The sequence below is a fragment of the Opisthorchis viverrini genome (genome assembly GCF_000715545.1).
Source record: "Opisthorchis viverrini unplaced genomic scaffold opera_v5_294, whole genome shotgun sequence".
Lineage (NCBI taxonomy): Eukaryota > Metazoa > Platyhelminthes > Trematoda > Opisthorchiida > Opisthorchiidae > Opisthorchis > Opisthorchis viverrini.
In genome coordinates, this window is record NW_008751947.1 from 170,994 (window position 1) to 194,406 (window position 23,413).

Genomic DNA, 23,413 nt, shown 5'->3' on the forward strand with positions numbered 1-23,413 from the left:
CAAAAGTTTCATTCTATCAGGAAAGATTTTGGAGACAAGTACATTGTTTCAAGAGTCGGCATGTTGGTGCCATCGTGCGTTACTCACTTCTGAACCACATTTGTGGCCTCACCGTTCCTCGATGTTTAACTGAAAAGTTAAAATTCGTAGAGCTTGTGAAACGGAAGTACTCAAACTGTAATTCGGACGCCGAAAATTTGTTTAACCGCATCCATTATTGAATCTTGAGTTCATCCAATCGCTATTCTCTATTCGAAATGCTCGTTACGCGATCGAATTTGCTTCGGGCTGTTTTAGGCTCGATGCCTTCTGATATTGCCAAGGGTTTGCATATTTTACGGGACCCCTTACAAAACAAGGTTATTTGCTCCTGTTGACAATAATCGTGGTCGACAATCTAGGGTGTTGCTTTCGGTGCCACAGAACGTACCTCGTTGAAGCTCACAGGACTCATCCCTCCCATTGGGGGTAAAGGAGCAAATCTCAAGGTGGATGCTGCAAACGAATACATAGAAAACGTCAGTATGACTCGCCTTCGTTCGTTCGAATCCGATTTCGACAAATATGACTGGTTAATGAACTTGTGCGACAAGAATAAGGAGTTGTTTTATCGACTAATGAATAAACATCCGGACTACATCATGCCTTTGGTTTACACACCGACGGTTGGCTTGGCATGTCAAAACTTGAGTCTTGTTTATAATGACGGAAGGTGAGTGCCAACTGCCGGTCTTCGAACTGGCTTACTTTGCCCTGGACTTACTTTGTGCACTCATTCCGAAGGCGAGTTTTCTAGCCCGGTATGGTCTGTCTGCTTTCGGTCATAGAATGTACTTGCCGGTACCGTCTGCCACATGGTTTCCTACTAGAATATTCCATTATTATTACCATTATCCTTTTCACGTTGGGCTCCATAAGGTTGCGGTGTAGCCTGTCTGTACGTCATACCCCGGTAGCACCACAAGCACAACAAGACAACAGCCTTTGTTTCTCTTGTCTTCAATATTGCTTTTGACCCCAGGCCCTTCAGAAAGAGGACACTTTTGAAATCGGTATATCTGATTCTCTCTTTTCATTCCAACATTGTTGGTTGTGTAGGCACTTACAGTGACTTTAGACTTTTTGCAAGCGAGATTCACCACATGTGCCCTCTTGCCGCATGATTTTATCGAACACGAAAGAGAAAAATGTTTTCTGTTCTATAAACTCATGCGGCAACGCCATTTAGTATATCGCAACCGGAGACGAAAGGTAGAACTGAGCTTACAGCAGGAGTGAAAGCAAACGCCCTGTGCAAAGACACATAGCATCAACACAAATAAACAGGTTGCCAGAACCCGTAGCGTTCATTCTCAGAAGGTACCCACATCCGCTTCTAAGCTGCGTACTTAAAATCTAACTGTGAAGCCGTGTTTATGTATTTTCAGTATCCTTTTGTTTTCTTGCAACTGTAAGGCAAACAACTTGAAGTTTTTTATTGGTCTACATACCCTGCTAACCGAGTGAACTACTTTTCCGGAAACGGGGGAGGTGGATGCACAAGTGGACGAGCAAAGACGTATTAAACGGAAACGACATGAGTGTGTATACGAAATAGGTAAGGGAGTAGTCTCGCTTTTTGGTTGTGAAACTTGACTTTTCCGTTCTGATCATGGGTTCTTTCTCCGCGTGGCAGAAGTTAGCTGGCTGAAACACGTACGCAACGGGTATTGCATAAGCGGAAACGTGGCAACTGAGCAAATTCGTCAGAACAGCAAGGAAACTTATTGGGCTAATTACGGGTAAACTAGTGCCTGACTCCTCGAGCCGGACAACCGAGACAAATACCTACATGAACACCCAGGCCATCGGTTCAGGAGCAGAATAATGGTGCGATAACATGGGAGGAAATATATCGCTAAATCGAACTTCAAGAACAGTGGGATAATAGATGCAGCCATGCCTAAACGTGCATGAATTTAGCGTCCTTTGGACAGAATCGGGTGAGCACAAACGGAAACATTGGTGTACACTTAAACAGACATGATTAGATTGATTCATGCAGGTTCTTGCACGAAGACTGATTGGTGAAAAACAACCTCTACAAGGCAAAATACCACTCAACATATATACGATGTGGTACAGGAAGTACATCAAAGCATTCTGTCTATTCAGGGACAGTAGATACTGGTGGAGCTGATGGAATAGGTTCTGTGGACACTCAGGGATGATGTACGGCACATGGTCTCCTTGTTGGTCGCAGAATTATTTGTTCTGTCCTGTCCATTTATTTGCACCAAACAGACAGACTGGTCGCGCGCGGACAATCCAAACTGGAAACTGACGGGTGGTTCCCCCCAAGTGCGCAGGTACTTGATGCTATGGCACTGCAGAGTTGTCTTCTATCTGGACCGGGATCCTTGACATCTGTGAAAGCAGAGAACCTTGGTGGACAGTGAAGCATGCCGCTGCAAATGGTTTGTTTTCCCACGTGCATAACTCGAGTGTAATGCTTCATTTCACGGCGGCAGAGCATCAGTTTTGAACATGGATGCCATTCTGTCGAGAGCGATGATCCGTGCAACCTGAGCGCTGAACAAATACCCAATCTCCAGTATATGAAGCTACATATCTACCTGATTTGGTGTGCTTTGGAGATGCCGTGGCTCTATCTCCATTTGTGTCACAACTAGCCGGGAGGATGGACTGAAAGTCAGGGATTGGGGTGGAAATAGCGTACTAAGCAATCTCAAAGTCAGCAGATTTAAGTCAACCGATATGATGGTTTCACGGTAATCCTAATGGTTTGCAGAACACCGTAGTACCTAATTTGGACGAGTACCAGGCGCTTTCTCAGAAAGTCGACCCACGTCGCAACGTCTCGACAAAAGTTCGTGTGAAGGATTGACGAGTTATCATCAGCAAAGATGATATCGGGTTAGCGAGTGCACCGATCCCCATACGTCGGCTCATGGGTAAGGGGATAAAGGGCCCACCGGACCAACATGGACTTGACCGAACCAACTTCTGGCAATAGAGTCATTTATGACGGCGTAACTGCTCGTTTGAATGAAATGTAGTAACATGGCATCCTTATTCGGTTTGAGACAGCCGAGTCGTTTGACGATGGGTGTCATGACAACTGCGCTGTTTACAGTTACAGTTGCTGTTATTTAAATCTCTACACTTGTTGAATCTGCGGGGAGAGCGCTTGTGAACAATAAGGAACAGCGTTATCAGGTTTCCTAGACACAACCTTGCCCGTACGTGACCCGTACGTCCTCTTTGTTCCATCCCAACTGTATGGACGAACAGGTAGAAATCAGGAGGTTATCAGATCTTATCTGTGCGGATCAAGTTCAAGCATGCACTTAGCCCACTGCTCGTGGTTCAAGATGTCAGCCGAGCTGCTTCCTGTGTTAGGTCGGAGATCTTGTCAGTGGCTCTTCCCAGCTAGACAGTCGTATACGCCCTCTCGTCAGCCCGAACGCGTACACATAATATGTGTGAAGCTACTGTGGTTTCCGCATGCACGCTTGCGTGCATGCACCCTCTAGTAGTAGTGAAAAAGCATGGCTCCTGACACATCTGACTTGCTATTGATGATTTCGTGTCTTTCCAGCCTGACTACTGGCTAAAGTTTCCATCCACTTGTGTGATAATCTGACTAAACTGACATAAGCTATCGTCGTAGGCTAATGAACACTATATGAACCTTTTACCCATACATTACTGCCTGTCTAACAAGTTACCTTGTTATTTTTCCGCTTTAGGGGCCTGTTTGTTACCATCCACGACAAAGGAAACATCAAATCCGTTCTACAGAACTGGCCACACAAAGACATCCGAGTACGTTTTAGTTTTCCCTTGTGTATTTTGGGGTTAACCAGACATAAAGGGAACCATTGGTTGAAGCTAAAATTCGTTCACTTAGAAGGATGTATGATGCCAATTTTGCAGTTTGATGCTTTCTGGTTTACGCAAAAAAAATCCAGCCCAAAGACCCCCTAAACCAAGATAAGTAGCAATAGGGGACAAACTTTACATATGTCAACTAGAAAAATAAGCCTAAGTGAGTTCCCTAATTCCACCACCTCGACCATCGTTCTTTGAGCAAGCCAAAGAAAAGATATGCGCTTGGTGAACACCAAGCATACTTGTAGGAGGGATCATATTGTGTTCTCTTTTCCTGATCAGTGGTAGTGTGCCCGTGCTTAACTGATGAAATTTGCGTTCATGCTGTCAGTTTTTACACAGGCTGCTCGAGTGCTGATGGTACAGGCAACTTAGTTGCTCCCTCCCGGTCCCATATTTTTGCTTTTCATCGTATTACTTCATTTAAACAGAGTAATTTGATTGTATCGCTTTGGAACATTAGTGTCTTCCGCTAGTGTTTCTGTTCACGATGGTGGTGATGAAATCCGAATAGACGTACCTATTCAGTACTTTTTACGATAGGTAATCTTTTCACTGAGTGGTTTTTATTACCTTTCTAGGCAATCTGTGTGACGGATGGTGAGCGAATTCTGGGGCTAGGAGATCAAGGCGCGTTTGGGATGGGGATTCCAGTGGGGAAGTTGTCTTTGTACACAGGTTTGGCTGGAATACCACCTCAGCATCTCCTTCCTGTCACTTTGGACGTGGGGACCAATAATGATGTAAGTTAGTTTTCATCATTCGTCTATGTTGTCTTTTTACTAACCTCTTAAATACCTCCGAATAGCGTTCTGCCAACCACTTTCGTTTCGATTTTCTGCTAAGTGGGAAACAGCACGTTCGAAAGTGAGAATGTATGAGAGTGGGAGAGTAGCGATTTAATTTAGGGGTTTGTTCGCCCTTCTGTCAAACATATGTGTTCCTTGCCTCCGCTTGACAGCCAGCCTTCGTTCGCTGTTTAGAGTGTTGTTGCATGGTTGTGAGACATGGTCTCTGCGGACATCCGATATGAACTTCAGGTTTTCGACCACCAATGCCGCAGAAACTTCTCTGGCGTCGGATGGCGCCAACGGTTTCGTAATTATTCAATTAGAAAACGTAGCTATTTGTGTATAAGGCACTTCAGTGGTGCGAAACATCCACCATCAACTGCGATAGTTCCGTCATGTTCGGGACGTTGAAGCATTGTTCACTGAGACAAGTGCTGTCCTCTGTGCCTGTTTTGTAATGGTGAGGTGGATAATGCTTGACTCAGCAGAAGGGTGTGAAAGAAATTACGAAAAAGTTTGGTGCTGTTGGTGCGGTCCATTTCCAGAATTGTGTTCCCGTAGCGCTTGGATGGAAAGAGCTACAGATCAGTGTCGTTGGCTTTCGTGCTGTCAGTTTCCGAATTATCTGATGGAGCACTTGTACGTGTAGGTACCTCAGACTAGTACTGGGTCCCTCCCTCACCGACCCTTTTCTCTTATTTACACTTTAGGGCTTTAAGTCTAATTAAGCGGACTTTGTGGTTGTGCGGCAGTGCCGCATCGGTGTCTCCACTGATGTCGGGCGAGATGGCCCAAGCAGTTAGAGCGCGAATTTTTTGACCGGAAGGTCCGTGCTTCGGACCCGACCTCCGCCTCTCGAGTTCCCCTGTCTAGGCTTGGGCAACCTGGCAGTATTCTAGCCCTCGTGTTTCCTTCGGGTGGCGTGGCAGCTAGGCACCGGAAAGGTGCTACAGCTGAACCCTTTCCTCTCTACTGATGTTGCTGTCTGCAATCCTGATGATGGTAACCGAACTGCCTAATCTTCCGATGATGTCCAAAGATCATCCAAAGACATGCTGGGTGTGAGATCAATTTTTTTAATCTTACAACAATGTTGCCCGTTCGAATCAATGATCCCCGTAGTTCACCTTTTTTGCCGGTCAGTCTGTTGGAGAAAGATCATAGTGTCACTCACTAATCGTCTGCTGAATTGCTTTTTCTGGACATTTCCGAAGTTGTTAGCACACCTTGAAGGTTGGATATAACCAGGTAGGGATATGCAAAATCCATACCAAAATACTAGATAGTGTTCAAGTTTGGACTTGCCAGAACAGTTTGTGCCAATAAGTTCAATTTAATCATTTTAAGGTAACGACAAGGTCTCGCTTCGGTTGTCCACCTTCCTCATAGTGCATATTAGACTATACTTGTTTTCTGAAAGTGCATACGGATCCAAAAACCCGGTCACTCGAAGCCTTTTGTCTTGGCGAGACTCACAAAGTCGTACATAGGGTCCGTCAAGAGATATACTGAATAATGGTTGACCCCATGTCCACGCGGCCATCAGCCGTTCTTGAAAAACAAGTGATTTGATTCGAAAGGATTGCTAAAACGAACAAAAGCTGTTTGAAAATAGGACAGACGTTGTACGGAAATTCCACACTTTTGATTTGCATTGTTGGGACATTATGAAAGACAGCCAGAGCAAGACAAGTGTCATGTAAGGGGAAATTATCTAGTATATTGGTTGTGATAGATTCTGTAGCCCATTGTGGCTGAACTGTGATACTGTGATCTGCTGGCGTTGGCCAATTGTCGATCGAGGTCAGCAAAGCGAAAAACTTTGGGCTATTGAATCGCTCGCAACAGTGAGTTTCATCTCTTGTGAACGAGACTTGCTGGTGCTTAGGTATACTGAGTAGTAGTATCAGGTGCCTTTGATGTACATCTATCTGGAGTGTCCACCAACCAAAGGAAATAGTGCCTCCCGAAATCAAATTCTTAAAGTACGGGCTTTTCAAAAAATGTGGACGGTGCTTCGTCACCCAACCGGAAGCGACTTCTGTGGTTGAGTAAGTAAGCTACACCTGAAAACTGATGACCTTTATCTAGACAATAGATGTCTCCTACGGTCAATGGACAAGGAGAAGAGTGTGAAATATTGAAGTGTATTCGCGTGTGACCGTCATCATATGCGGAGGAATCCAGTGCGCGGCCCGCGGATCGGTAGGTAATCGTCAAACGAATCGGACGTAAGAAATGTCTAAAATCTACGTCTCTTTTCCTCCCCTTCTTTGGCTAGTAAGTTTACATGTTTCTGGCTGCTTCTGTAGGCCTTTCTAGTACACATTCTTCACTAGCTATTCTGTTCTGCGCTCGACGTAAAGGAAAGGTGCGCGACCTTTCTACGTTTGTTTCATATTTTCAATCGGATTCTAATAATATCGTTTAATTCCACTCTCAGTTCAAACCGGCTAAGCATTGTGAAGTTGGTTGCCGCGCACAAGAAACTCAGCTGAAGAGGAGAGGCCTGTCTACTTCAGCAGGGTCATGAAATAAGCACCAATAAGGTAGTGAACTTCAGTGTATGTGGTCGTTCGCTTGTTCGCTGAGCTGAATAATTTGATTGCAAAGGTTTCACCACCAATCGAGGTGACATCATCGGTGCGCTATTGAGGAGCGTAGTGGTGCGTAGCGGTGGGTTAGTGATTGTGTGTGTGTGTGTGAGAGAGAGAGAATAGCGACCCCCTTAATGAGGAAGCCTACCGTACAGTAAGGCCTCTGCTCTCATATTTCGCGTGCTACTTTGGGCATGAGTTACCATTGCAATTACAACAAAAACGTACATGTAACAAACCGCCGGCTTGTGTATTTGAACTAGCTGTGTGTACCGTTGCTATTTCCCCATAGAAATTGCTCAACAGTCCGTTATATTTCGGTCTGAAGCAAAATCGTGTCACTGGACAAGCCTACGATGAGTTTATTGACGAATTCATGCAGGCCTGCACTGCCACGTGAGTCTTCCATTCTTACAATGTTTACATTTATTGACTAGAATATCTTCGGCATGTTGAGTATAGGGTCATGATAGATCGAGACGGCCTTCCTTGTAGAGGTACAGCTGGTTGTCAGTCAACCCCCTTCTCCCAAAAAGACTTCCCAGGAGATGTCAAATACCTCGTTTTCCTCGTGGTGGTCTCTCTGTCCATCTCGAGTTTTCCTGCTGGAGTCTATCTATTGGATTAGACAGTTTCGGACAACGGAATGTTTGTACTTCTGGAATATTCGAGCTGACAGTCAGTTGAAGTGAATGAGTGACACTGGAATACGAGATTGTAGTTTGTTTTGCCTTCTACGATAACCATCCTAGGTCCGGCCATCCTCCTTAGGTGGATAAAAGAGCTAAGAAACGACACACCAGAAATAACAAAAACGGTAGGAATGAACAAACCACCATCAGGTGCAGACTTCGTTAGGGGACCCGGCAGTGGTGATACATGCACCCGATACAGAGCATAGGGCAAACTTCTAGCAGTTGTGGATCGGGAAATCTGCGATTCACACCGCAGCGATTGATGTCGGGGGATTAAAAATCATAAAGCTTAGAGTTGGCTATGACTTTTGAATCACCCGCACTGACACGTATGCCATCGTCAATTCAGTGTTTTAAGCATAAAGTAGATCACGCAAATATCAAAGCACGTTTAACTCCCTCCTTCTAACCTACTGTTGTAGAATTAACTCACAGAGATCAACAAGTTAGCATTCAAGAGGGATTTTCAACTGAGACGTTATGAACCGGAACATTGATTCCGCTGTTCGAATAGGCCAAGTCTCACAGCCATACAACAAGACAGCCCGTACTGTAGCTTGATACACACGTCCCTTCAGATTCAGGGATAAACCATTCTGACGCCATGGGTGTCTCAAGTTAGCAAACGCGGCCCGAGCCTTGCAGATTCGTGCATTCACCTCATCTGTCACACTACAGTCAGAACTAATACAACTTCCAAGATACGTAAAACGCTCCAGAACTTCCAGTGCCTCTCCCTGGGTTGTAAGTGGCGTGTTCAGTGACTGCACGTCCACAAGCATGACCTTACACTTTGTGGGTGCAAAATGCGTACCAAAGGACGGGATGACTTTGGTCAGTTCATCCAAGAATACTTGCGCCTTCTCCTCCTCTTCGAACATGAGAACGATGTCGTCTGCATATTCCAGATCGACAAGGTTTTCTTCACTGACTATTTGAACACCAGGGTTTTGGAGACCCTCCAGCGTTCGTCTCATTATTTCATCGATCACAAAGTTAAAAAGGAATGGAGAGAGTGGGCATCCTTGACGGAGCATAGGGCAAGCTTCTAGCAGTTGTGGATCGGGCAATCTGCGATTCACACCGCAGCGATTGATGTCGGGGGATTAAAAATCATAAAGCTTAGAGCTGGCTATGACTTTTGAATCACCCGCACTGACACTTATGCCATCGTCAATTCAGCGTTTTAAGCATAAAGTAGATCACGCAAATATCAAAGCACGTTTAACTCCCTCCTTCTAACCTACTGTTGTAGAATTAACTCACAGAGATCAACAAGTTAGCATTCAAGAGGGATTTTCAACTGAGACGTTATGAACCGGAACATTGATGCGCCATATTTACAAAAGCTTTCTCCCATGCTCACCGACAAAAGACTTCCACCCAGCACGTGACACTGATTTAGTCTACTGTTTACTAACAGCTGACTAGTCGTCCGACAAACTTGGCCACTTTATTCAACAAATCCTTGTGTTAAAAGCGAAACGTTTCGCAGCGATACATCTACCGCTTGATTTCCAAACTCCCCTGAAGCCAGCAATAAGACAAGCTTCCTTCTCATCTTTCTGTTAGTCAACTGGTCATCGTAAGTATCTTTTTCTGGTTACAGTGAACCACTTGATTTGAGTGCCGTGAATCAGTTGTACGGGAGTCCGAAACTCAGTGCTTGCTTGTCCGATGCTTGCCCAACCACTGTGCTTTTATGTTGATAACATGCGCTAGTGTTTCGGTTTGTCACCCGATTCAATAGCCTCCTAGTCTTTCCGTCCCCGGACAAAATTTCACTGTCGCCAAAATAGTTTCGTTTTCTGCAAGGGTGCATGCAACACGTTGTCTCCCGTTTCTCTTCTTTGTCCTCTTTCTTGTTGCTCCTCCGCGCTTCCACACCGCTGCATAAACTTTTACTAAGTGTGAGAATATGTTTCTCGTTGGTTACGCATTGCATGAAAGGAAGTTAACGGAGTTATGAAAATCAAATCAGCATCAGCTGATTATGGAATCTATGGGTCTCAAATTTCTCCCGACGTAGCTTGCTGTTCCTAACCTAGTTTGTGTGCCATCATGTTCTTTCCTATTTCTGATCACTTGTATTGTAGACTTGTCTTTTTACACCAAGGCATTTTTATTTTTAAAAAAGTGAGGAAGAGCATTTAAAACAGCAGTGTTTCGAGGATAAACTCCTCTTCTGAAGTGGCTTTCGATACAGCATATGGCATCTTAGATATGACAAGTACAATGAAAAGCTGAGGTCAGCTGCATTCAGTTGACCGTTGTTTGCGACCAAGTGTACCAGGTGTTTAAAGCGCGAATTTACTGACTGGAAGGTTAATGGTTCAAACCCGACCTCTGCCACTCGACTTCCCCTGTCTATGCTTGGGGAACCTGGCATTATCCCAGCCCTCGGGCCTCCTTCATGTGGCATGGCAGCTAAGCACCGAAAGAGTGCTACAACTGAACGATTTTCGATTTTTTCTTGTTTGCGATATCACGAAATCTGGAGACCAACCACGCGTTGCCGTCACGGTTGTTCGATATCGGGGACCATGTGCACGCAGCAGGACATGGCAAAATCGACCGGCCCGTTTGCATAGCAGACAAGAGCCCTGCTCCACCAAGGCAGCATACTCCTCCGCAACCTCTGGTCCTGGTCATCTATCTGGGATATATCATGCGCACATTATTCAATCTGCCAAAGTAACCATAATCTGAAGCCATTCTTTGTCATTGATAAAACAATTCACACCAACGCTAGACTGAGTGATTTCTTTAGAACGACCCAAACATCAATCGTTCTCCAATCAATTGGAAGACGGTTGAGAACATTATCATCATTACCAGCTGTAGGAACAGCGTACTTTTCGTACAATGGTTGTGGCTGTCACAGTTTCGTCCACCGATGATTTGGGGAGGTAGGGTAGATAGCTGCGTATTGGAGGCGAAAGCTGATAAACTCGTGCGTAAATACAGCGCTGTCAGTAGACTGTTAAATGAAGGAGCTATGCATCGAAGGCAGTAGCTTGGATGCACGAGCGCCATTGATGACGCGACTGGGCCCTGTTTGATGATGTCTCGAACCATTGATGTGGCGCATCTCGGGGTCCCCATCCAGGAAGACCGCAATGACCAGCGCAACTGAGTTTGCTAACAATGGCCTTTATACTTTGCTGCTAAGTCATTGTTTGACCGCCTCTGGCTCGTTCCCACCCTTGACGTTGTTGTACGAAAAGAACCCTTTGAGGAAGTCGGCCGACTGACATCGAGTCACAGTTACTAGACAGTTTCTTATTTATCAGCTTACCTGCTTGGTCGCATTCTTGGGATATTTTCACCATGATGTGCCTACATTCCCCTCAATGGTTATTATATTTCCCTTTATTTTACGAACTTTAGCAAAACAAAAAAGTAATGTCTTGGCGAAACAAAGCAATTCAGCCGTTTCCAGTTCATCCTAGGACAAACCGTGTGTGAGCTTTGGATAAGCAGACAAGTCATACACACAAACGGTTAAAGGTCATGTGAGACGGTCAATTCACGATGTTGTGATTGATCGCAATTGGCTGATCTTATCACGTTATGACAAAGCTGATGCCGAGGCCTAAGTTGATTAACCCTTAGCGAAATGCACTCATTTGCAAACTAATTTGGTTTTGCGGGAATACCCGCCTGGAACCCAGCTGACACTCTCGTTTATGATGTTTTTTTTGGAGTTTGGCTTGGTTGGAATGTGGTTCAGCACTTTCAGATTCCATGCAAATTCATGGTTTCTTCAGCGGTTGGCCGAAGTGCGGATAAAATGAAAACCGAGCGACCTGATTGTTCTCAACTGCCTCTACAAAAAATGTCAGCTTTTCATAATCTTCTGGAGTTTAATTGATCCGATTTAAAAAACTCATTACAGACCTCTAAACCACCTTCTGACACTTGCATACTTGTAATTCTCAAGTACGAAATTGCTTTATGAAAACATACTGCGATATCTCGAATATCGTGCCAACTGAATCATCAGGCGGCCTGTGTGCAGCACATTCAGTTGTAGAATATCACAAACAAGAGATTCTGTTGAGTCTCTCGTGAAAGCCAAATTGATTTGCAAATGAGTGTATTTACGAAATTGCTGCTTCATCAAATGGTATGCTTGGTGTTCTGTCCGGCTGTTCACGACTAAGTACAACTTGGTCCAAATGCTACCCTCGTAAAGGCACACGATGATTTGGACGCTTTCTTGTCTTTATGGGAATAAATTTTGATCCATGACATTTAAACCTAACATTTGCCCATAGACTACTTCAGTGTGAACATGTCGAAAAGTTTTCGGTAACCTTGTGAGTAGTCTGTCGCGTCTAGAAAATTTCGAACAGTCCAGAAACCTTTGTTCATTAATGAGAGAGCAAATTGGAAATAAGCGTAGTTTAACTGGTCAATGTTGCAAGTAATGGTTGTGTGCTCATTCTCTTATGACTGGGTTGACCACGTTGAGTGCTGAACTCTGTTCATTAACCCAGCTGTGAACAAAATCTTTAAATAGGATCGAATGAAATGTCACACCATACCCAAAACATACGACTGTATTTTGTGTGTGGAAATCAGTAAAACACCTTCATTCTTGATATGTTGAGAGCATGAAAGTGGACAGAACTTCTGATGTAGTAAAATTAGCATTTATACGCCCAGCCAACACAAAATGAATATTTGTCATACAAACAGCACATCCCATGTGGCTTTGGACTTGATAGACCTGATCGCAACCAATTCAGACAGTTCCATCGTGTCGCACAAAGATGACTTACGCAGCTCATGTGTGTCTTTGTCGTTGTCGCACTGAAGGTATCGAGTTAGCCTATCAATGGGACGAGATGGCCCAAATGGTTAGAGCGCGCAGGGTCCTTGGTTCGAACCCGACCTTTGCCTCTTGACTCCCCTGTCTATGTGTGTCTTTGTCGTTGTCGCACTGAAGGTATCGAGTTAGCCTATCAATGGGACGAGATGGCCCAAATGGTTAGAGCGCGCAGGGTCCTTGGTTCGAACCCGACCTTTGCCTCTTGACTTCCCCTGTCTAGACTTGGGCGACCTGGCAGTATCTCAGCCCTGGTGCCTCCTTCGTGTGGCATGGCAGCTAGACAGCGAAAGGATGCTACAGCTGAACGATTTTAGCAGATCAATCGAGAGGGGGATGGTGATCATCTGGGATTGAGTTTTTGCCCATCGGTGGCTAAGCGTGGATGCGTCTTCCGCAGCGCATGGACCTCGCGTAAGTGCCTTGACAGGGCAATAAATGACATCGAATTACATTTGAAGCAAAAATCAGGATCAACGAGGCGAAGCGTATGAAGGGCATGGGAATCTTTGAACCTCCCCTCACGTCAACCTGTGTTTGCCACAGTTGACAACCAACCGGTTATTAGTTTTTAGGGAGAACAGATGAGTGACTTTTGCGGAAGTCATTCATGATGATTCGTTTTGATCACCTTGATCTGTCGCAAACGAGATGTGTTCCGACAACGGGATAGCGTATCACTGAGTCTCAAAGAGCGTGCATCCAGCACTCCAAGCTCAGGTGACTTGGTCGTGTGTTACGCATGGCAAGTTCCCGCCTGTCGAGACGAGCGCTGTTTTCTATCCCCAATTCGTAGTGGCGGGGGACAGAATGGAATGAAGGATTTTACGAAAAGTCTGGTTTTCGTTGGTGTGGTTCGCCACGCAGAGTGAACTCTCTGTGACCCTCCTTATGCTTGGCTGGCGACACTGAACGATGTGGCTGCCAACCGGTGTCAGTGGCGTTCGTGCTGTTAGTTTCTATCCAGACTGTCTGGCTGCGTGTGTTGGTGGTGTAGGCAACTTGGATGTTTTTGGTAGAATATCCCCAGGTTCTCCTTGTTCCATTTTTTTAAATTTCATTACAAACGGTTGAACACTGATATCATGCTGTCGATGGTGTTCATGATGATGATGATGTATTCTGCCGCTGAATCCTTTCAGATTGTAAAATTATAGCTGCTTTCAGATTGACCGTTTTCCTCGCCTCATCATCTTCGTGTAAGAAGTTGTTCAAAATATATCAAGTGTAATTTGTTCCTGTTGGAACTTTGAAGACATTGCATTAAACTGTAGAAATGACCATCGATCTTGATGGTTGATATACTGCTGACAGTACTATAGTCCACGAATAATTCTAATTATGCTCAATATTAAACAAGGTTTCGGATAACCTCCTATATNTAACTCTGATCCCACATGGACAATGGCATTGAGGTATTTGAGCCTTCGCGGGTATTTCCGGGACTAATGGTTTTGTGGTATTCACTCCCTGAAGGAAGCGCCAGTTTCTGTTCTAACCAGGTAGATGAGTTATGAAGGACACATCGTTTTTCAAGGCCACGTTTTTGGAAGGCCATGTTTATTGTCCGTTCCCAAAGTACGCTTTTCTGCTGACTTTTCCCTACTTCTCATCTGATCCCCTCTCGATTTCTTCCAAAGCTATGGGGAACATGTCCTTATTCAGTTCGAGGACTTTGCGAATCACAATGCGTTCCGTCTGCTGCACAAGTACGATAAGTCCTACAGTACATTCAACGATGATATCCAGGTGAGTTTCTTCTTTATGTGCAAGAAGTATTACATGGAACCAGCAGTTCCTCCCCAAAAGGAGTACAGTACCGCCGTGATCGGTCGACCGTTCAGATCGGTCTTGAAGGTTTGTTTTTCTCAGGGTTGAAGGTCATGTTTGACTATCTATAATTTTTTATTACAAGTTCACTCGTATGTCAGATAATCAAACGAGAAGTACAAATTGCAAGAAAACATGTGGAAGTTTGTTTGTTCGTCATCGCATATTACAGCGCAATAACCTTCTGTCAGTCACCGTCGGGTATGAGGTTGTTCATTACAACGATCTCCTGATAGTGAAAGCTTTATGTAATAGTAAGCCGAATCGTACGGCAGTGAAGCATCGGTGTTGAACACTGATGTCATGCTGTCGATGACGATGACGAGGCCAAATGAAGCGTTCGGGGACGTTTACAAACTTTATTACTTTAGAACATTTGATTACAAGACAGTTCATTATCGCCTGTCCCAGGGGTTTGAAGTCCAGTGTTTGACAAAACTAACTATAGCAAACCGGTACTGTGCCAGTACGTCGACTAGAGGCGATCAAACAATGAATTGGCAGCGAAGTATAAAGGCCATTACCAGCAAACTCAGCTGCTCTGGTCATTACCATCTTCCAGGATGGGGACCCCGAGACGGGCCACATCAATGGTTGGAGACATTGTCAAACATGGCCCAGTCGCGCCATCAATGGCGCTCGTACATCCAAGCTATTGTCTTCAATGCATTTCCCCCTTTTTCCATTCTTCCACTTGATAGTCCACTGACAGTGTTGTATTTACGCACGAGTTCATCAGCTCCCACCTCCAATGTGCCACTATCTACCCCACCTCTTCAAATCATCGGTGAAGGAAACCGTGGCAGCCACAACCACTGTGCGAAAAGTACGCGGTTCTTACAGCTGACAATGATGATTATGACGATAATCGACTAGGCAATGGAAGAAACCATCTCAATTGGTCGGATTGTCCTTCGCCACTGGTGGCTCCATGTTGTCCATCTGCCAGCGCCAAAATATAACAGTCTTAGATGACCACTTAGTATCGCTAGCGCCCGATCCATGCTCCGTGTACTTCAGATTTATCGTCTGAATAATTCAAGCATACACTGATTGGAGTACGCACCTTGAACTTATTATGTGATTTATGTGGAGATGATGGAGAGTCGCATCTTTCTCTTCGATTCGGAGTAACCAATTGTTCGTTGTACTAAACTAACTGAGAGCTATCCATCCGTTTATGTCACTGAGTTGGCTTCGTATCAGACACCAGGCCGTTCAAGGTTGATGTTTTCAGAGTACTTGGCCACCAGACGTGAATGGTACCGCGTGGTATCAAGACAATCAGCTCCCAGATAGACTCTCTGGGGTAGTCCGTTAGCTGCTCATTTCCCCATATATAATAGTCCTTCCGCAAATTCATCCGATCTCGCCGTTAGCACCGCCACCGACCATGCTTTCAGAGTGCGAGATCTGGTTTATATCCAGTACAGTCCTGAAGGTTTGAACTAGCGTCCATTACCTATCGTTCAGCTGTAACGCCCTTTCGGTGTCTAGCTGCTATCTCACGCCCTTCCGGTGTCTAGCTGCCATCCTACCCGAAGGAAGCACGAGGGCTGGGATACTGCCATGTCGCCCAAGCCTAGGTAGGTGAAGTCAAGAGGGAGAGGTCGGGTTCGAACCACGGGCCTTCCGTTCGCCCTCTAACCATTTGAGCCATCTCTCCCCGTTCATTACCTAACTGACCACTAATTGCCTGTGTGGTTTGTCATCTTTGCCCAATAGTGATTTAATGGTCCGTGTAAGGCGAGGCCTATCCCTAAATTAGCTGGGAAGCATTGATATGGTATCCTCTCCAAGTCATTGGAGTAAGCTTTTTCGCCTCTTCATTTTCGTTTAATGCCGTTTTTGGAGGTTCGCTGTCTTCGTCAGTGTCTCCAGCGTCACAGGAAGAAACACTCACAATAGTAAGTTGTTCTTCCGCGGGATCACATTATTTCAAACCTCGGTAGTGCGCTTTGAGTCACCACGATCAGTAAAACTAGCGGAGTTACCAGCGCTTCACCGGGATACACCTGGAGTCAGTCTTGAAACTGTCAGTGCCAATTCTCGGTGGCTTAATTCATCAACCTGGTGGACGTCAGCCGATCTGAAGACCGTACCCTTATCACCAGCATCTAGATTTTTCTAAACTGCTTCTCACTTTTCCACTTCGTTTGTTAAGCTTAACACCCGTCCGGTGCCCAGCTGCCATGCCACCAGAAGGAAGCACGAGGGCTAAGATACTGCCAGGTCGCCCAAGCTCAAGTCGAGAGGCAGAGGTCGGGTTCGAACCACGGACCTTCCGGTCCGCAAATTCGCGCTCTTACCACTTGAGCCGTCTCATCTAGTTGCACGTTACTTATTTATCGATAGAAGAACACTCGGCACACTGTGGCAGATTATTGTGCTGAGTTTGTTCCGCATTCGGGGTTCTTTGTCACGCACTTCTGTTTCCCCGGGTTTCCAAACTCATTTCTGGGCATTCAGTGGCAAAAAATGCTGCCGAATATGTCCGTCTTATTTGTGGATTTGATTTATTCAGAGGTAGACGCAGAACGCCACAAAACGAAACAGAGATTGTTTCACCTCAAAAAAGCACTCCGTTTTTTTTGTGAGCTTCATGAAATTTTGACTTCATCTCATCGTTTCCTGCACTTTCCGTTTCATTTCCGATTTTGATCAGTTGTGTCTTGAAGCAATCGGTACCGCTTTGGCTCTGAGTTTTCTTGATTTACCTAAGGCCACCATTCAAGTCCAAGGAGACTCGAACTCCGCCGTCTCCAAGTGGCGCACGTCACCCACACATAAGCGGTTGACAACAACTGTTGAATAAAATGGGAGGTGCCCAATAAGTTTCGGCAGTAAGCCATTTACGGGCAGTTCAAGTTGCCGCTGTTCTTTTGTTCAAACTAAACCGAGCGAGTGAGGCGGTCTCACAAAAAACAGACCAAGATGAACACTAACTAAAGACGGCTCCTTAGGGTTTGTCATCCCGCTTGCAATCTTTCGGGCAGGCTCCTTGGTTTAGTGACCAATCCAACTCGCCCCTCCCCCCGGGTGAGTGAATTATCCGTATTATCTCCTTCTATCTGTTCTCATATGTTGTCTCACTTGGCTTCTATTTGTCCTGTTTTCAAATGCGGTCAGGGCACAGCATCCGTGGTATTGGCCGGTATACTAGCCTCGCCCACACTAACCGGACGCAAATTATCGGAAGAGGTGATAGTGTGCTATGGGNGATAGTTAGTGTGCTATGGGGCCGGAGAAGCAGCGATCGGATTCGCCGATCTGACCACGCGAGCACTGACCAAACGTTTCGGGCTCAGTGCGGAGGAAGCGAAGAAAAAACTCTACCTGGTCGACAGTAAGGGACTTGTCGTGGAGGGACGAAAGACCGGCGGACTGACGTCGCATAAGCTGAAATATGCTAGACCAGCCGGTACCCCAGAGCTGACAGACTTGGAAGAGGTAAGTTTCTTGCGACTGTCATTAGTTTTTCTCAAACGGCGTTCCCATCGCACGGTGACATCAACCGGGTCGCCTTAGCCGCTGTGTACAGCAGAGTGCATGACTGAAAACATGTGACGGTTGACGTCTCCCATCTTTTCCCGTTGTTTTCTCTTCAGCTGTAATACTTTTTTTGGTGCAGAGCTGCTACACCAGCTAAAGGAAACACGAGGGCTGGGGTACTGCCAGTTTACTCAAGCCTAGACAGGAGCAGTCGAGATGTTGGGGTTGGGTTCGAACCACGAACCTTCCGGTCAGTAAGTTCGCACCTTAACCACAGAGCCATCTCGAGCTGCTATCTCTTGACCGTGGCAGTTAATTGCCGTCGTGTATTACTGATGTATTGTATTCTTTTATCCCTATTCTTTTGCAGGCTACATAACCTGCTCCTTATTTAAGGACATACGAGACAGACCAATAGCTGACTGTGGAAGTAGATAGAGCTTTTTCCCCGTGGATAACTGCATCTAACTTAACGGCATATGTGCCAATCGTTCACTGATTCTTGTTATGCTTGAACTGGTCTTCCGAAAGTTTGCTTGTTGTTCCACTATGGGATCAAAACATCTAAGTTAGACCGCTTATTTTTCAGACGGTGTGAACTGGTTCTGAAAGTTGGAAATGCACACCCAGCGAGCAGGCTGAATTGATCAGCTGCTGCTCTTTACTCCAAAATGACATCCTGAGGGGATAGCCCGATTGCCAGTGCGCACCAGTTTCATCATTCCGGTTAAAACAGTGTGTTTTACATATGTCAAGGGTGCAAGTGAACTGTGGTCGTCACAAGAGGTTAATTGGTCACTTGACCATGGCGTTCACCCCACTCGCACTCATGCATACACTAAAAGTAGCAGTCGAATAGACGGAACTGTCTCGTTGCACGCAACATGTGGAGCACTGCCTATTGCATGGTCTCCTTCACAATCGGGAGTTTCTCTACTGACCCTCGAATCGTACGCGCATCAGGAAAAGTTAGTTTAACGATTTCCCTGGTGGAACACCCTACTTGAACTCTTCGTTCTTTTATTCAATACCAGCGGTACGAAAGATTCGATGAGGAATAACACGAGAATCACCATCGGAATAGCATACCTTCCCCTGAGTGTATTCTACAGGAGTGACCAAGACGAACAACTATTTTGCAAGCTATCAAGACGAACGGTATTCACTGTCCGTTCGGGAGCATTGCCCGAATCTGGTGGGAACACCGGATCCACAATGCTGAAGTACTACGAATGATATTCGGGGGAAATAACTCACCCTCGATAGATGAACTGATCACACTGCATAGGTCGCGCTGGCTTGGCATACGCAGCGCGTATGCCGGCTTCTTTGAAGAGCTGTTTTCGCACATCCACGTGAAGGGTGGAAGAGAGCCAGAGTCGGACAAACATTGACTTGGTAGCGAATCATAAAAGCCATTACCAGCAAACTCAGCTGCCCTGGTCACTGCTGTCTTCCTGGATAGGGACTCCAAGACGGTTCACATCAATGGCTAGAGAGAGACATTGTCAAACATGGCCCAGTCGCGCCCTCAATGGCGCTCGTGCATCCAAGCTATTGCCTTCAATGCATAGTTCCCTTCCCAATCCCCCCACTTGACAGCCCACTGACAGTGCTGGTTTATGCACCAACTTATCATCACCCGCCTCCAATACGCAGCTACCTATCCCCCCCTCCAATCATCCGTGAACGAAACTGTGGCTGCTGCAACCACTGTACGACGAGTACGCGGTTATTACAGCTGACAGTGATGATGATGATGATATTAGTGCTGATAAGCTTTCAGCCTGATAATCGGAAAAACATCCACCCATGTGATGACCCAACTACCACATTGCATTTGCACTTACTGAGTAACAAGAGATCATTACTTCCTAACTCCTGACAACATTAACCCTATATCCCCACCGTGATATTCGCAGTTGCAATGGTTTTCCGGTTGATGGAGGCCCTCTAAAGTGATACATAGAGTTTTCGGTCTGCAAGTAATCGTTTATATTGATAGTCGTTTTAATATCATCGCACGGCGGTTCTCAGTGGACCTCACGAGATCACAAAGTGCCGAAGGTGGAATAGATCATATTTGGGCACAGTGAACCCCGCAGATCTCGCCCCCCCCCCCCCCCCCGAGTGAACAATAAGCTACACGCTCGGTTACTAGCTGTCTACCATTAACACTATTACCCTATACTTAGTACAACGGAATGACGTGAACTCTGGTTGTCACCAGACCTGACTTCGTCTGGTCACCTGGTCACTGTGGCGGCAATCAGATTACAGGTGTTGCAGAACATGTCATGCTGCGCCTGTTAAACGTAGCTTGTTATAACGAGCTATTTACAACAAGGCTGCCAGCCATTCAGCTGTAGCACACTTTCGGGGCCTAACTGCCATGCCACCCGAAGGAAGCACGAGGGCCGGGATGCTGCCGGGTTGCCCAAGTCTAGACAGGGGAAATCGAGAGTCAAAGGTCGGGTTCGAACCACGGACCTTCCGGTCAGTAAATTCCCGTTCTAACCACTTGGGCCATCTCGCCCCTATGATCTTCGCTATAGGGATCCCGTTTGATCGGTCGTCTTTATCGGTCTTTCCGCAGAATAATGAATATTCTGTAAACTAAGGGACTACTAACATTATCCCCACCGCGGCCCCAGCGAAGGGCGAGAACAACGGTCACTTACTTCATGTACAGCTGTATTCCAGTCGATACCGTCCTGTTCACCGAGACTACGGGAGAGGAGGCGATAAAGAAACCCATCTTCCCAAGTGTGGGACTGTATATACATTGCGCTGGAGCTATAACAGTATTTAAGGCGCCAACTTACTGACCGGAAGGTCCGTAGTTCAAATCCAACCCCCAGGCCTTTAGGTTTGGGTAACCCGATTGACCCTCATCCCTTGTGCTTCTTTCGGCTTACTTGACAGCTAGGCACCGGCCGAACGGTCGATAAATTACAACCAAAGCTAATGATACATTCGCTTGAGTTCCGGCTTGTTCCCGCGCACGGTGGTACCGCTTCTCCCGAATAAACTTGCCTTACAGGAAGTAACCAAGTCAATTCAACGTGTTGGTAACCACCAGGTCAATACTTTCTGATATAGTGTTTTTTGTTTCTCCTAACTCAGTGCTGCTTCTGTGTTCTTCTTGCAGATAATAAAATTCACAAAATGTACAGCTCTCCTGGGAGCCGCCGCTGTTCCGCGAAAATTCACACCGAAAATTCTCAACCTGATGGCTGAGCTGAATGAAAAACCGCTGATTATGGCCTTGAGTAATCCGACCCCAGTTGCCGAGTGCACAGCTGAAGAAGCTTACAAACACACGCATGTAAGTACTGTGATATACCAGGTCTCCTACTGGTTCCTGCAATTAGCTTCGTCTGCATAAGACGGCTGGAACCTATGGCGTCGGCCGGAAGTAGATAACCCTTTTCAGGAGGGGAGTGGAAGAGAGGTTATGGTAGGATTATCTCTAGGGCATGCAATTTAATGTTAACTTTCCCGGGACGGGATAACGTGATTCGTGTATCAGCAACTTTGTTTCACAGAATCCTTCACCTAATAAGTAATAATTCGTGATAAAAAGTTTTACTGCGTCTTCGTCAACCCATTTCGTGAGTTGGTTTCGGCGAATCCGTAACGAGGCAGTTAGAAAGCGCGTTTTCGGTTGTGCAACAGGTACTTCCATTGAAGAGTGTGTCCAGTAGAAGAAGCTGCGTTGGTTGGGACATTTGTTGCATATGCCTAACCATCGGTTGCCGAAGTGAGTTCTGTTTTCCATGCCCAATTCAGAGTGGCGTAAACAGAGAGGTAACCAACCCTTGACTTGGCAGAGGAGTATGAAGGAGATCATGAAACGCTTGGGTGCTGTCGGTGCTACTCGCCATCCAGGATGGGGACCTAGGGATCCTCACTGCGTCTGGTTGGAGACACTACAAGATGTGGCTACCAACCGATGTCAGTGGCGTTCTTCTGGTTAGTTTCTATCCAGATCGCCTGAGTGAATGTCTGGAGGTATAGGCACCTCGGAAATATTGTGGTAAAGTGGCACTAAGTCCCTTTCCCGTTCACCTTTATTCTTTTCTTCACAATAAGGCTTTCAAATAAATCATGGTTGTATGGCAGTGAAGCATCAATGTTGAACACTGATGTCACGCTGTCGATGATGACTATGAACTAAAGACCTCAAGTGGTAACATTCTATGAAGTCCAACCACATTTTTGGTTCGTCGGATTGGAGTAAAGGAGCAGCGAAGTCTTGACATTCAGAAGGTTTCGCTCATCTACCTCGTCTTCTGGTCTGCAGGTCCACTCACAATAGTGCTCATCAGTAGGACATCAAATTCTGTTTACGTAGAGATCAGACCGAAATGAACAGGCAATCGAGAATAGCGCGTTGGAAACTTCGTCTGGCCCAACCAGCAGCTGAAGGTCATCATTGACTTTCCTAAATTTTATCCAACGATCCCTAGTTCCTTTCTCTACGTCCTTCCGAAACCTAGATACTTTGGCAAATTTGCCTCCACAGCTCCAACTGCGCTGTTTTTTCGCCAGCGTCACACGGACTTGTCCGCCGTGAACTGGCTTTCGGACATTGTTGGTTTGTTCTCCTTAATAATCTGCTGACGTACTGTCTACAGTCGTAGGCGAATTGTTTTTTTCTCAACTCGGAACTGTCACGCACAGAGTGCGTGCCATCCAGGTGATTATTGATCCATTTGCCGCTATTCCATCTATCCCTCATCAGGGGCGTTGTGTTTTCGCCAGTGGGAGCCCGTTCCTACCTGTCAGTTTGGATCCCGCATCCTGCCCAGGACTTAAACAGCCCCTATATCGCCACCCTGGCCAGGCGAATAATTCCTACATTTTCCCCGGTGTGGCGCTTGCCATAGTCAGCGGTAGAATTTCGCCCGTAACCGATGACGACTTTTTGGTTGCCTCCGAGGTGAGTATCGCCATTGGAATTCGTGAAATTTTTACTTCCTTCCCTGTGTAAAGTAAAAATAGCCATTAAGCTTTTCTATGAACAGCGCAATTAGTAGTTCCTTCAACTTCCCCCAAGAAAACCAACAGAATGAGTTGTCACTTCCGAAGCGAATAGCCCGTCCACACTAGTATCTCACCGAAATCAACGATAATTATTGCGTTAGAGTTTATATAGACAGGCAGACGAGTGTTCGGCTTTCACCACTCCGATCGATATTTGCTCTTGAATTCTTCGTCATTTGAAACGAATATTTGGCACTCTGCTGTCTTCGATCGAGTTTTGAGGGGAATTGA

The 23,413-nt window shown here is 45.9% G+C and overlaps 1 protein-coding gene across 1 annotated transcript in view; it reads left to right on the forward strand.

Moving 5' to 3' along the window:
- Window positions 1-257: 257 nt before the first annotated feature.
- T265_09613 (hypothetical protein) overlaps window positions 258-23,413 on the forward strand; it is a gene marked incomplete at both ends in the record, with an annotated part of 29,376 nt that continues 6,220 nt past the window's right edge. The window contains 10 exon segments of the mRNA XM_009175734.1: window positions 258-359; window positions 402-712; window positions 3,753-3,828; window positions 4,476-4,637; window positions 7,575-7,678; window positions 14,452-14,560; window positions 17,771-17,848; window positions 17,867-18,091; window positions 21,285-21,461; window positions 22,881-23,078. Of these exon segments, the coding sequence (XP_009173998.1) occupies window positions 258-359; window positions 402-712; window positions 3,753-3,828; window positions 4,476-4,637; window positions 7,575-7,678; window positions 14,452-14,560; window positions 17,771-17,848; window positions 17,867-18,091; window positions 21,285-21,461; window positions 22,881-23,078 (1,542 nt within the window).